The sequence below is a fragment of the Rhodamnia argentea genome, chromosome 7, assembly GCF_020921035.1.
Source record: "Rhodamnia argentea isolate NSW1041297 chromosome 7, ASM2092103v1, whole genome shotgun sequence".
Classification (NCBI taxonomy): domain Eukaryota; kingdom Viridiplantae; phylum Streptophyta; class Magnoliopsida; order Myrtales; family Myrtaceae; genus Rhodamnia; species Rhodamnia argentea.
Genome location: NC_063156.1, coordinates 7,673,935 through 7,688,974, shown reverse-complemented (window position 1 = coordinate 7,688,974; position 15,040 = coordinate 7,673,935). Strand labels below are relative to the sequence as shown.

The window sequence follows — 15,040 nt, the reverse complement described above, 5'->3', positions numbered from 1 at the left end:
GGTCGAAAAAAAAAGTACATCTATTTTTTTTGGTCGGAAGAGACAGTAAATTACACCATATAAACTTAATTCACATATATATGGTCACGCTAATATACTTTCGCAAAAAATAAATGATTTTTTAATGCATTTTTTTTAAATATTCGCATATATTATTTGAAATAATTAATCGATAAAAAAAATTGTATTGCGGACAATAATTTGTGTCTTACATTAGCTTAAACATATGAAAATATTTTCCACCATTCACTTTTGTCAACGGTTCATAAATTTTTTGCAAACAAACGTAGATTAAGAAATCAATAAAATGTATTTTTCGATGCATAGTCACTCGTTTTGACTTGAAATGGCTCGATTGATGAAACCAGTGAATTGTATTTACTATTAATTTAGTTCAAAATTAGATACTCATATGAATTCTATGGCTATAGTAAATTGCATAATATCACCGGAGCATATAGTCGAATTTGAGATACGATAACAATGATTAAAGAAGTAAGATTCTATGCGGTCCATAAATCAGAACTAAGAGATAACGTCGCCAAAAATTAGATGTCGCTTGAAAAAGGGAAAAAAAAAAGTAAGATAGAATAATAATAAAGTTGTGTTTGGTCGTCCAGATTTCTAGTTAGGACATAACTAGATAAGATAGGATAAAAAATTCAAGAATTTTGTCATATCTTATCTATTGTTTAGTAAAATGCGAATGTAATATCGAATAAGTAGAGGTAACTCGTAGTTGAGATTGACTCTATTTTGTCGAAACATCATAATGTTTCAAAAATTATTCAATGATGAGTTCTCATAAGTGAGTTATTATTGAGCGGAGGCTTGTACCATATAAATCAAGGCACGATATCGATCGAGTAGACCCGGTAGAACCAAGGGTCTTGATTTGGAGTCGAATACTTTGAAAAAGATACACTTGCCTTGCCTGTTGTTCTGTCAAGTGAGTAAATAATCTAACTAAAGGAATTATTCGACCTCTTTTCACAAGTTGAAGATGAACCAATACAGGTTGTCCAAAAGAGTTACCTTAAAAGTCAATAATTAACCTTGAGTTCTTTATAACATGTCAAGACCCTAGTATGGCTCTGCTGGAGAGGCGGCCACACTTAACGATCGCGATCGCCGAAGAAGCAAGCCGACGCGGCGAAGAGGTGGGCCGGCGCTGAGGAGATGCGGTAATTATGAAAAAAAAAACTTGTTTTTTCTCGTGTGCGCTCTCTTAAGAAATCCTATCCGGATCTATCCCACCCCCTCTCTTAAGATATTTTTATTCGGACTATATTTCCTTTATTCTATCACGAACATCTATCAAATACAGGATATAATAAAAAAAAAAAAAAAAAATCTCATACCGATTTTTATCCTAACGATCAAATACAGCCTAAAGGAAACTTGAATGACGTTGGAAATTCTCGTAACGAGGCGTAACAATAACATATTTTACGTACCTTCGACGTTAAAGTTTGCAAAATTCGAGCACGATAATCGTCGTCCACCTTTTTTCAGCTGATACCTTGAAGCTTATATGTCAAGTCCACGGAGGCTAATAGAACCAGAGGGGCCACGTGGAAGGAAGGTGGTGAACGACGAGCATATTCGCGAGGCGAGCGGGATAACTGCCCCGTCCAAGAAAGGCATAAAAATCCGGAATCGAAGCAGCAATTGGGAGGCAAAGAATCGGAACGAGAACGCCGGACCAAGCAAAGCGCACCCGACCACATGCGACCATGAATCATCCGAAGTGATTCCTTCTGTAAAGGAAAAAATCCGCCAAGTGCCTTAAACTATGTCCCAAGATGTGACCCTAATTTAATTTAGTTTTTGTCTTTTTAAAAAACCCCGATAAATTTGTATTAATATATCATCCATCGCGGTTCCGTCCAAGACGGCCGGAAAATCCTTCGCGGCGGCTTGGGTGGACAACGGCAAGCAAACGGGGCGAACGTGGATCCGACGTGGCTTCAGTCGAGCCAAAACGGCGTAGTTTGGTGGCGGATATTGGGCCCGAATCGAGTGCGATTTAGGTTTCTTCAAGTGTTTCCACTTTAACTTGCTGATTCGCAATTTTGCTTCCCTTATGCCGTTCTCAGGTACACGATGATAGGGCCGGGCTTCAGTTGGGTTTTCTTTTCTGTTCTTTCTTCTTTGCTCCGGCAAATCTTTGACGGCTTTTGGGTCCGAGGTTTGGACCAGTCGATCCGCCCAAGTCGGGTCGGGCTTATACCGAAGGCCCATTAGGGCTGTTCCCATCGGATCCAAAGTAAGGCCCATAGTGTCCGAATCGCGTCTCTATAAAGAGTCCGTTTCTTCGGCCCAAGAAGAGGGGTTTGTGGTCGATGGGTCGCGTGTTAATCAATATTCAATTTACTAGGCTGAGGCTATAGGAAAAGAAAAATATAAATGTGTTTGCCCTGCATATTTATTAGGATTAATTCCCTCTTTATCATTAGGTCATTTTAGAAACCATGGGCATTACTAAACCTTCCTGCAAATTGCTCACCGGGCTCTTGTCCCAAGCCATTATAATAAGACCTCGTGGTTAATTTTACCCCATACGGTTCGAGTTTGTTATTTTGTATGTCTTACTCGATAAATTCCTCGATCATGCCGCGTTAGTCGATGCTCGATCCGCCAGAAAATGAAGTATTAGAAGTACCAAAAGCCAAAACGACATCACGCGGAGATGCTTTTCTGTAATCCCCACTACATATAATCAACAATGGATTCGCCTCGCCAACCCCAACCATTTTCGGGTGAAGAAATTGCCCCCATTTCAGTCCACCAAAAAGGCATTGAATCGGGCATGCCACGAACTCTCGTGGTCGGAACCGTTGCAACGGCCAACTACTTTTTAAACCAACTCCATAAGTACTATAAAACGCATTCAATTACAGGAGAGCGGTTCCAAAGCTAGGATTATGACGATGTTATGTGGAAATTATTGTGGATACGTTACATATGTCGATCCGGACATAATTATGATCATGAGATAGTTAGATTGATTTTGCGTCGGGTGATATAGGATCCAATCCAAATAGACCCATTTAAGACCTATTCATTGCAATGTAAATCTAGTGACTCATATCCAACTCGACTCATACCCAACATGTATTTACGAATCACTAATATATTTAATCCAATTTAGATAAGTTGTGCCCAGACCGAGGTGAACGCGAGATCAAGCGAGGACAAGAGACAATGAAGAGAGAGTCATAAAGGTTGGTTGAGTCTAAGGCTCCATTTATTTCACGAAAAATGTGGCATTTCCAGAGAATGTTTTCCAGCATATCTTTTTTTAGGAAAATGACGATATTTTACGATGTTTGGCTAACATCTAAAAATGAACTAGAAAAATTTTGCTACCGTTTGGTATGAAAAAATCGATTTGATTTTCCTCAATGTACTCATTTTAATATTTTTTATTACTATTTTTTTATCTTTTAAAAAATTAAATTTTAATTAAAAATGTTTATTTTTATATTTTTCCTTTCAGTATATTTTTTTATTTTTATTGTTTTTTTATTTTTTTCTTTTGCGTTTTCCTTCTTCTTCGGCTGGTCGCCGACGACCGGACCCTAGGCGAGGTGGAGCATAGGGCCTCGCCAAATCTGGTGAGGCTCGACCTCACCAAATCCGGTGAGGCTCGACCTCACAATCGGTGGCCGCCCATCACCATGGCTGAGGACCAGTTGAAGAAGAACTAATAATAAAAAAAGAAAAAAAAAATAAAAAAATAATAATTAAAAAGATAAGGAAGATGAATGAGTGAAGGGGAGAAATATGAGTGGAAAATTATTTTAGCTTATTTTTTGGGAAACAAACTTCAAAAAATCTGGAAAATATTTTCCTTGAATTGTTTTTCGCTAAATAAATGGAGCTCAAGTAAGTTATAAACCCATTTATAACTCATTTAACACTTATATTATGTATAAATCTATATGTGACTTATTTATTGAATATAATTAACCAATATAATAACTCAACCCCTCATATATGGATTAAGAAATTGGTTTATAACCTATTTTGACATGTCTAGATATAACTGCATGGATCACATGTTCATTAAATGTGCATACAAATCAACTCCTCATATATAGATTAAGGAACTGGTTTATAACCTATTTTGGCATGTCTAGATATAACTGTCTAGCTCACATGTTCATTCAGTGTGCATCCAAATTGATTTTATGAATGGAATTTAGAAAGAAGAAGAAGAAAAAAAAATCTCGCTCATGATTGGTTTGCAATTGTCGCATAGTCGCGTAATGCATTCGGTGCACAAAATGCATGCTTGCCGCTTGACCCTCGATAATATTGGCACGTGGCGTTAGGGGATTTGTGCATCGCTCAAAATCTAAGGGCGCACATGGTAACATTTCTACTTTAGAAATCAAATTCTAACCAAAATTTGATTTTTCTACTTCTCTTCAAAAATAGAAGTTGATTTTTTTACTTTTATTCTAGAAGGTATTGCTGATTAGAGAAATTCATTTGGTAACGATTGAAAAATTGTACTTCTGAAATATTATTAACACAAAATATTCTATGAAAAATTATTATCGGCGACCAAAAATTTTGTACTTCATTTTTATTTTATTTTTTTAATTTCTTTAAAAATAATTTTTATTATTAAAATACTATTTAATTTTTAAAAATAAAAATTTAGTATTTATTTTTTACTCTGGTGACCGAAAACGGCGACTTGGCGGCGGTGGCCGGCGCGATGGTCGATGGTTGATGGCGGGAGGCGACGGCTAGAGGCAATTACGGCCGGCGAAGATCTACGGTTGATGGCGATCGTGGCCGGCGAAGGTTGGCAATGGTGGTGGTAGACAATTGGCTACGGCCGGCGAAGGTTGCCGGCGATGGGTGGTGGTCGGTGAAGGTTAGAGGTGGTTGGCTATGGGGGCAATCGACAGGTGGTGACCGACGGAGGTTTGCGGTGAGTGGGGCGAGTGGATGGTTGGTGATTGGCGGTGGTCATGGGTGGCGGCCGGTGGAGGATGGCGATGGGTGGCGGTTAGCGACGGTCCCGCGCGGCAAAGGTTAGCGAAAGTGGGTATGATAAAAAAGATGATATAGCGTAACAAAAAGAGGGTGATCAAAAAGATGATATAGCGTAACAAAAAGAGGGTGAGACGAGAAGTATTTCTTGAGTTGGAGAAGTTATTTTTCTTAACTTCTCAAATTGGGGAAAAACAACTTAAGAAATGAAAATTTCTTTCATAAGTAAAAATTTTTACCAAACGGATTTCTGCTTCAAAAGTTATATTACCAAACGAATTTCTACTCCATAAGCACTTCTAGAGCAAAAATTTACTTCCAAAAGTGTTGTCATGCGCACCCTAACCTACCGCACTCGTTTGTAAAATGGGATGTCCAAGAACCTCCAAATCAACTAATTCTTAGGACACTCGCAAACAACCCCGTACACGTGCATCAGTACGAGCGAGATGCTTCAACCTAACCACTCAGCCAACTGTTTTGAAGCGAATTCGAACTATCATTTTTCTTTTGGGCAAAAGCCCCCAACTATGTGACATATTTACCTTAAATTTTTTCTCGTGACACAAAAATAACCAAACTTGTACGCGTGTGACACATTTACCCTCCGTTAATGTTCCGTCAACGCGAACCATTAAAAATCTGCCTACGTGGATGCGAGAAAGCAAACGGTATTGACATGACGCTCATGTGACTTAATTGGAACAAAAAAGACGTCATTTTGGCTGAAAAAATTATATGACGGAAACTTCACGAAGAGTAAATGGGTCATATAAATATAAGTTCAGATTTTTTTTATGTCACGAAAAAAATTTAAGATAAATGTGTTAGAATGGGTATAGTTCGAGATTTTTAGTGTCAAAAAAAAAAAAATACATATAGTTTGAAGTTTTCTGTGACTTCATGAACGGGCACATGTATTCCCGACATTGCTGTCCAAAGCCTCAACTTCCCCACACGTACCTTCCAAAAAAGAGGCTTCTGTGACCACCATTATTGACACACTTGTGTGGCCCAAACCGCAGCGGCAATAAATCCCCGTAGCCGGCCCTGATTTCAGTAGGGCCCCCCACCGCGAGCAACCTCCTCTGCCGCCTCAGACGTCGTGTTTTTACGGCTGCCCGAGATAATCACGCGACGCTTTAGCGCTTTACCGCCGGCGAATTAAGGATTCGGATCCGCCCGACTTCTTTTCCAAGGCACGGAACGAACAAGTTGGGTTCCGGCGATGCCGCACGTGCAGAGCCGTAGCACTTCCGAAAAAAACGACGCCACCGGACATATCATTTCTAGCCCTGCTCGGGAAGCAGATATTTTACGGGCCTGGTGACGAGTTTCGGGTCGGATTTTTCATCCGAAAGACGCTGGCGAACGGTTGGGAGGAACGCGTCGAATCTCTCGTTAGTTTCACAGAAGAGACCAACACAAAGGTGCGTGCCCACCTTTCCACCAGCTAAAGAAAGGTGGGGGAGATATTTGTTATTTTCCTTGGTCGACGATGATGATAAAATTAAATGGATTTGATTCTCCTAAGATGATGTCGACGTCGACTGCAAATGACTCAGCCAAAAATGAACCTAGCGGGACCAAAATCTCCCCCACTGCACTTTCAATCCAGCCGGGCACGTGAAGAGGGATTTCGAACGGGGGGTTCCTTCTCATTGGCCCAAAGACAAAGATAATCATAATAAGTACAAAAAATTATTTGATCTTCGACCCTTGGGGAGACAAATTTGGCTCGTAACTTATCTCTTGGGTTAATATAAAACCATACTTTATACAACTTTCTATATATAATAGGTGGTCAAGCAATGTTCAGCCGATATCTTGCCCACCTCGATCGGTCCATCTCGTGATTGTAATTTTATTAGCGGGTTTGCTCCGCGTACGTATTACTAACATGGTGCTGTTGCCCAGATGATAAGTGCGTGGTGTGTTTTCGTTGCTCGAGGCCCGATTTGAGTCACCGAGAGCATACGCATCATTGCATACTCCCGCGATCTTATGATTGCTCGATGCGTATGGAACCGGGGGGGCCTACGACATTTAGTGCGAGATTCACAGGGTTGTCGATCTCTCGCGTACAAGTACTTTCTACAGGTAAAATTTTCTTATTGTCGGTCGGGGAGTAATTAGTCGAGCGGATCAAATAGAGGCGACGATACGGGATGATAGCCGGGGCGGAGATTTGCTCGCGACATATTTCCTTCCATTATGTAGGATTAGGTGGATGTGACATGATTACTTTGTGATATCCTAATATTAAAACCCCTTAAATCTCGATTAGGTGCCCAATCTCCAATCCCCTCACAGATAATATCTTTCACTCTTCCCCTCACCTTCTCTCTTCCTCCTTTTATATCTTCGCCTAACCTCTCACTGCAACCCTTCACCCCTCTTTCTCTCTCCTGCAAAATTCCGACCGTCGCTTGGCCGGCGGGGTGAAATGACTGAAGAAGGAACGGAGCGAGCTGCGATTCCGATTCCGATTCCGGTCGTCCCACAGTTGCGTCTCGCTCCAATCGTCTGAGGATGGGATCGAGGACCATCCTCGCCATCAACAAGGGCTCGAATCGTGGATGAGCTTGAAAACGGTCCCAATTCGGATAAAATCCGCCTAGAGATGTGGCGAATTACGCGCTCCCTTTTCCTTATCTACCAGACACAAAGCAGATGCTCTTTCCATGTCCTTTTCTAGCTGGAATCTCTCCCGACATTGCTGTCTTCTCGCCTTGATCCCAACTCGAGGAAAGCTCACTCATCGCTTGTCGAGTCCCGCACAAGAAATTCCACTGAACCCAGAGCCTCGCGGAACTTCTTCCCTCGATTTCCGGCTATGAATCGGCTCTATCTGAACCGGAGGTTCCTCGAGACGGACCTCGGCATGCCGCCGTCGGCGGCCAGCGATTCGTACATCAGCGAGACGAACTTCGACACGAACATGGTGATCATCCTGGCCGCCCTGCTCTGCGCCCTGATCTGCGCCCTGGGCCTCAACTCCATCGTCCGGTGCGCGCTCCGCTGCGGCCGGAGGTTCGTGGCGGAGACGCCGGAGCAGGCGGCGGCGAGGCTGGCGGCCACCGGCCTCAAGAGGCGCGACCTGCGTCAGATCCCAGTGGCGGTGTACGGGTCGGCGGCGGCGAACATCCCGGCGACGGAGTGCCCGATCTGCCTCGGCGAGTTCGTCGACGGGGAGAAGGTGCGGGTGCTCCCCAAGTGCAACCACGGGTTCCACGTGAGGTGCATTGACACGTGGCTGCTCTCGCACTCGTCCTGCCCCAACTGCCGGCACTCGCTCCTAGATCGGCGGCCGCCGGAGGACGAGCCCGCCGTCGTTGTCCAGTAGCTGCAGAATCGTGCTGCGGCAGCTGAGGTAAAAAGAGGACCGCTGTAAAATTTCTCGGTTTGACTGTGTAAGGCTGAGGCAGTGTGTGTGCCCGCTTTAGTTTTGGAGGTGGAAGTTTCAGATGTGTAGGAGGAGCGACAACGCGGCGGAACGAGTTGCCGTGCCGATGCGACTCAGCGAGTTTCGAAAATTTGAGCGACCTAGTTTTCCGGATTGACTCGTGAATCGGTAGATGTCTATTTCTGCCCCCATTTCCAATTCAGCTTCGCAGGATTTTTGCTTCTTTCAATTAAATTTATTCACTACACACCATCTAAAAGAGAAGATTAAAAAGCAAAGGTCAATCGATACAACGTTTAGTTAAAAAGTGATCATTGAATATTCACTAATTACTGCTAATGAAATTAATCCATTCATATGGAACTTGATGCTCGAACTTTTCAATTGAATTGGATCAGCGCGCGATTAAGAATTATTAGCATGATTTATGTCCAAAAAACCAAATTAGGACCGATTCTCAAATAAGTTTTCTTAATAAAGACCGATTAGATAGATTAAGGTAGTACGCATGTTCTTTAGCAACTATATAAAATTAATTCGATATGCCCCTAAAAGCACTTGACGTAATTGAAAAGTCAGTGGAAAACTTATTTTACAGTTAATATCAAAAGCTAACTCGCTATGTCTATCCTATTTTTTTTTTCTCGAAAAATTACATAATTTAGAAAATATTTTTGTAAAAATGATCATTTATATCGTTTACAAAAATGAATAAATCAAAATAATTTTCATCGTTCACAAAAATATTCGGACATAAATTATTGTCAATCGTGATTTTGTTTCATTGGCTAATTATTTTGAAACAAGACAGGTCATCAATTTTAGGAAAAATATTTTTTTAAATTATTAATTTTTTGCGAAACAAAAAATACCTATAGAAGTAAGGGGAAAAAAAAAAATAAGACAACAAGGAAGTTTCCTTACGCATAGGTCTGGTCTTCGCCGAAACTAAGCGTGCTGATTTCTTCGTCATTGCATCCTCATGTTAAGTCAAAGGAAAAACTTAAGACGGTAGACTTCTTCTTTACCCTATCTCTAATGGTAATAGTAAAATAAAAATACTCCATAAAATTGTCAATGCGTGTGCTCGAAATTCTCTTTCAGACTAGTAAATACGAACATACATAGTACGCGTTAAAAAAAAAACGATACTCGAAAGATTAAACAAAAGTTTGCAAAACCATTTTAATTGAATTATGACATAAGAGAAGTAATTATAGATGAAAATACACGATACCAAGAAATTAGATAAATGTACATGGACAGATAAAAGTATGTCAAGATTGAAATTTTCCTTCAAATGTTATGTTTAAAAATCAAATTTTGATATTGAAAATAAAATCATTACGCATTCACTCTTTGTAAAATAAGTAATTGAAGATATGAAAAGAAAAATGAAGATCGAAATCAATTAAAAGTAGCGGTTTTCTTTGCCAAAGAACACCTTCTATGTACCAATTATACGAAGGTCCGTTTATTTCGCGAAAAATGAGTGATTTGAAAAATATTTTTCAAAAACCGATCACTTATATCGTTTATAAAAATGACTAAACGAAAAACATTTTCATCTTCTAAGAAAATAATTAGACACAAATTGTTATTAATAATGAAAATAACTTGCATTGACTAATTATTTCAAGCAATACACGAGATTAATTTTAGAAAATTATTTTTTAAAGCACTCGTATTTCACGAAACAAGTGAAGCCTAATGTTAAATTATTTTAATGAGAATCAAACAGCACTTAGGCTCCATTTGTTTTATGAAAATTCAACAATTTATAAAACATTATTTTAATTTTGATCATTTATTATTTTTTTTAAAATTAGTAAATATTCTCATCATAGACAAGAATGTTTAGCCACGAGCGATTGGCAATAATGGAAGAATTTTCATTAACTCTTTTTTTTTCTCAAACAATATCGACGGTTAAAATTAGGAAAATATTTTCAAATTGTTGATTTTTCCACCAAACAAAAAGGAGCCTTAGGATAACGATTCTTTAACCTACTAGTACTCGATGCTCCCGTCCCGCGCCAACCAATTCGGACCATTATTGCATTAGACGCTAGCTTTATGATCACCTCAGTTAGCATAGGCTAATTGAAAAGAAAATTAGTATGGGCTAATGATTCGACCGACGACGTATTGAATGCAGACACTGCCAAATGTAAAAGACCTTGTCCCCTGTTAGAGGTGACAAAATGAGTTTATAACCTATAGTTTTTTTTTTTTTGGTCGAATAGAACCTATAGTTTAATCCACATGCAATGATGCGTGTCATAAACATTTTACCTCAAGTTTTAAACACAAGCACAAGTGAGTCATAAATGTGCTACATAACAAGTAAATGAGTTACCTAATAAATTTAAGCGAATTGTCAATTTTTTAATTTTGTGGTCTTTTTATTATTTATTATTTTTCTTTCTCTCTTTTCATTTTTCTACGTAATCCAACGAGAGTTGCCGATCGACCCTCATCTGTGGTTGGCTAGGGATTCGTGGCCCTCGCTATATATGGGAAAGGGCCAGGACCCTCGCCCACCATAGGGCTAATTTGGGCAAGGGTCTTGGCCCTTGCTAGACTTAGAAGAGAAAAATGAAAATAACAAAGAAAAATCGACATTTTAACAAATTATAAAAAATTATCCACAGTGTTTCAGCAATATAATTGTTTTAACTATTCATAAGAAACAAATTTTCATAAACTAGGTTAGATGTGAAAATGTTTTAACGATATGGATCAAGTGAGGTATGTCTCACTAGATTTCCAATATAATAAAGGGGTCAAATGAATTTATTTTGAATCGGACCATTCATGACCCGTTCCGACCGTTGGCCATGTATATCCAACATCGAACCCTTGTTCTTAGCTAAAAGGGCCGGGAAATAAGTGTACATTAACCCCATTAACACGGATCAAGTATAAGCATTACGTATAGAAAAATATTTCAAATATGAAAGGGAGACTTCTAAATACCATTACTCGAAACATCAATTCCTTCAAATATTTTTTTTTGGCCGATATTAAAGGGAGTCCACGTGTTATGCATCTATGCGTTAGATTAGGCTAGCGCGGCGAAAGCATCAAGGGCTGATATTCGAGGCATGTAAGGCTAGACGTCTAAGCGGGATGCACAGAAGTGGCGTCCCTTCGTCCAATGAAACGACTTCGCGCTCTTTCTCGTCTCCTTCAGTGATCTGTATTCTGTACTCAGGAAGCTTCTCTGGTAAGCCTCCTTCTCTCTCTCTCTCTCTCTCTCTAAAAAGAAGGGTTGCGAATTTAAACCCGCTACAGAGACGATCTTTCTTGTCTTCTTCCTCGAGGAGCTTTCTGATCTTCAAGAACAAGGGCTTTCGAATTCGAACCTTTATCCGTTGCGGAGCCGCTTGCTTACCCTAATGAGAAGGTCGCGGAGAAAATCCTCCGTAGTAGCTGTTGAAGTTCGCGATTCGGTAAGCACCTCTTCGATTTCCTTGGCATTTTTAGTTTTGCGGACTAGGCGGTGTTCTGATTACAAGCTCGGGTCACGTGAAGCTTTCATGCGCGAGTCTTTGCACTGCACCAAATCGAATCATTGTTTAGAGCATTTCCGGTATGTTTCATGTCTGAATTGTTGCAGACTATTTTGTTCTGGAGTAATCTGTGCTTTAGGTTTCTTCATGCTTCGAATCGTGTATTCTATATCAATCTCTTGCGATGAGTCCGTAAAGGGGCGATTTTTGTGTGGATTGAAGGTTTTCTCCAATTGATTATCCGCATTCTGTAGTGAGTTGAGTAGAATGCGTTTCAATTCATTAAATTTTAGGAGCTGGGCTTCTTGCTGGTGTGCTTATACTTTGATTTGCATGTCTAGAGCTTCTTAATTTATTATTTTTGAATAAATTGGCTACTCAACTGACTATATAATGTGGTGTTTTGTACTCAACTCATTTGGTAAACGAATCGTAGACAGTTATCAGTTTTGACCAATGTTTAAGAATCTCGTTCTAAATTCGCTCATGGAAAAAGGGTAAAGCGTATCTCAATTGGTTTTTGGGATTATGCAGATTGGGAATTTCAGTACTAGGTTTTCCTCACCGTCCTTTGTGAAGCGAGTGGAGAAATTATCCTCTGATCAACGAGATGCAATAAAGAGTGTGGGATTTGGTAATCTGTTGCTCATACCGAGTCACACCCTTAGCAAAAATTTATTGGTTGAGTTGATGGAGAAATGGAGCTGCGAGAAGCGGACATTTGTACTTGCTCTCGGCGAAATTTCCATGACTCCCATGGATGTTGCTTTGGTTTTGGGGCTTCGTGTCATTGGAAAGCCGGTGATACTAGAGCAGAGTGAGCCTTTTTCTGATCTAGAAGAAGATTACGGTGCTGTTCCTGGGAGGAGGAAAATTACGGTTGCTTCACTTGAGAGTAGACTTGATTCCCTTGGTGGGGTAGCCGATGATGACTTTATAAGGACGTTTTTACTTTTTACATTTGGGACATTTCTTTTTCCGAATACAAATGGAACGATTGATACTCGCTATCTTTCTTTCCTTAGTAATTTGGATTATGTACATCAATTTGCTTGGGGTTCTGCTGTTCTTGATGATCTGATAATGTGGTTAAGTAGAAGGAAAGAGAAAAATATGCAGTATGTTGGAGGTTGTCTTTTATTCCTTCAGGTAAATTTTCCTTAGAATCTTGAAAGCCATCTTAAGTTCTCCAGTTCACTGGTTCACCCTATGTGCTTGTTCATGATCATTCAACCTTCATTTACTTTACGTACTTATCTCGTCGATTAAAAAAAAAAAATTCTAGTAGCATGTTACTCATATAAGACCCGTTTCTTGGAGGAACTTCTGTGTTTTTATTCTTTCTCAAATATTGACAAACATGCCCAAAATAGATTCGAAGAGTCTGTGCGGCTTTTTCTGTGCAGATGTGGTTTTGCACAATTGACGTCTCCATTTTTGTGAATCTGTGTAGATGTGGTTTTATGAGCACATAGACATGGCTCGGCCTAGTCTTCAAAATGATTCCTTGACTTTTCCCCGTGCATGCCGATGGGGAAACAGTAAATCCCATCCAAGACTGTGGGTCACTGAAGAATTTGAGAAACTAAGAGATGATCAGGTAGATCCATTAATTTTTTATTTTTTTTTATTTTTCTTTCTTTTACCTACTTTCTCTTTTTTGTTTTGTTTTGTTTTGTTTTTTAATGCTTCAAGTTAGCTGCTTTACTGAGTACATCCATTTCAACCTTTATTGGCATCTAAAGTAGCGGTATGGAATCTGTGCTGATCAATTCTCAATTTTAAATGGCACTTTATAAGACTTCACTACTTTCATGCATTAGATAATCTGGGAGCTTCAACCTACTGCGATTGAGTTAGAAGCTGATACAATCAAAGATATTTTGCCGGCACAAACGGATGATCCCCAAGGGACAGGTCCACAATCCGGGGCAAATGATTTTTTGGCAAATCTTCCAATGGATCTTGTGAGCTTAGCTGTTCTATTTCCTTCCAGTTTTATTCTGAAATAATGCATGTAATTGTCATGTTTCTTCTTCCGCTAAATTTTCTCGTCTCTTTTTTCTTATAATTGAAGTGGATATAACCCCGCAAATTGTGGATTATCAGGATGTCAAAGCAAAAATCGACTCCGATGTAGATACGATTGATAGTATACAAAGGTCAGAGATGTTTAATTCACTGAAACCTTGCTTGTCGCCAGATAAAGTGCACTCTCTGATAAATGCTGATTATCTATCTAGACGAGAAGTGTGCAACAAGCATGTTGAATCACCATCTACATCATACGACTCTCCTAGAAAATCATCAGCTGGCATGGTAGGTTATTCAACTGCTTCTCTTATATGTCAAATACGTTCATTTTATGGAAGCTTTGCTTGCTTTCATTTGTTAGGAAGATGACTTGATGCTGAAAAATCGGATATTGCAAGAGAAGATTGTGGAGTTGGAGAAGGAGATAAGTGAACTGATAAAGGAAAACAATCAATTAAAAGGCCAGCTACTCTCAAGTCCATCATTAGAAAAGGAAAATGATGATCTGAAGAAAGAAGTGGCTGATTTGAGAGGAGAAAATCAAATGCTAAGCCTGTCTACAGATCGTCTTGTGGCTCAGCTCGAGAAATTGCTCTTCAATGAGGAAATTAATGGTACAGAAGAAACGTGACTCTACCATAAGAAGGTACTTTTATGTTTTGTGTCCTTCGTGTTGTCTTTTTTAAACCATCTCTGCTTCTATCCTTCCATGAATCAAGTGCTAACATGGCCTAATCGCCTAGTAATATCATTATTCTTTATCAGCGTTTCTGTTGGCTCTGTTATATAATCATCTCTAAGTAAATCTGTAGTTGTCTGCAGAAAAAATCGGAGAGAATATAGATATATGCATGCTGGTTTTCGAAGACATCGCATATGCTGTTGGCAAGCATAGCTGGGATCCAGGACAGAAAATCCTGCTAAGTAAACATGGGCTGTCGTTTCCATGTCGCACCTCTTCCTTCATCCGGCGTGGGCAGAGCCAAAGGGTCATGAAGATAATCATCGTGCAGGTAAAAGTCTGTAGCCAGGCCTTCAAATCAAAAGAGAGTTGCCAACTGATTTATTTTCG

General features: G+C 39.7%; 2 protein-coding genes across 5 annotated transcripts; both read left to right on the top strand.

The window, feature by feature from the left end:
• The first annotated feature begins 7,340 nt into the window (after window positions 1-7,340).
• Window positions 7,341-8,576, top strand: LOC115746923 (RING-H2 finger protein ATL74). Its single transcript, XM_030682909.2, has one exon. The coding sequence runs from the start codon at window positions 7,850-7,852 to the stop codon at window positions 8,357-8,359; it is 510 nt and encodes a 169-aa protein (XP_030538769.1). The 5' UTR covers window positions 7,341-7,849; the 3' UTR covers window positions 8,360-8,576.
• Window positions 8,577-11,614: 3,038 nt separating this feature from the next.
• Window positions 11,615-14,913, top strand: LOC115746794. 4 transcript variants are annotated; one of them, XM_048283241.1, is made up of 7 exons: window positions 11,615-11,771; window positions 11,811-11,874; window positions 12,469-13,083; window positions 13,388-13,534; window positions 13,758-13,901; window positions 14,044-14,253; window positions 14,330-14,761. In XM_048283241.1, the coding sequence occupies exons 2-7, from the start codon at window positions 11,821-11,823 to the stop codon at window positions 14,597-14,599; spliced, it is 1,440 nt and encodes a 479-aa protein (XP_048139198.1). In that variant the 5' UTR covers window positions 11,615-11,771; window positions 11,811-11,820; the 3' UTR covers window positions 14,600-14,761. The 4 variants fall into 4 exon arrangements, with proteins under 4 accessions (XP_048139198.1, XP_030538573.2, XP_048139197.1 ...); XM_030682713.2 differs by adding an exon at window positions 14,791-14,913 and having other exon boundaries at window positions 11,622-11,874; window positions 14,330-14,614; XM_048283240.1 differs by adding an exon at window positions 14,787-14,909 and having other exon boundaries at window positions 11,622-11,874; window positions 14,330-14,612.
• Window positions 14,914-15,040: the final 127 nt, after the last annotated feature.

Excerpts from the sequence above, each read along its gene's own strand:
- LOC115746923 (XM_030682909.2), top strand. The coding sequence starts at position 7,850 with ATGAATCGGCTCTATCTGAACCGGAGGTTCCTCGAGACGGACCTCGGC.
- LOC115746794 (XM_030682713.2), top strand. The coding sequence starts at position 11,821 with ATGAGAAGGTCGCGGAGAAAATCCTCCGTAGTAGCTGTTGAAGTTCGC. Across the intron at positions 13,084-13,387 it reads GTTGTCTTTTATTCCTTCAG|ATGTGGTTTTATGAGCACAT; the intron begins GTAAATTTTCCT and ends GAATCTGTGTAG. Across the intron at positions 13,902-14,043 it reads CAAATCTTCCAATGGATCTT|GATGTCAAAGCAAAAATCGA; the intron begins GTGAGCTTAGCT and ends GTGGATTATCAG.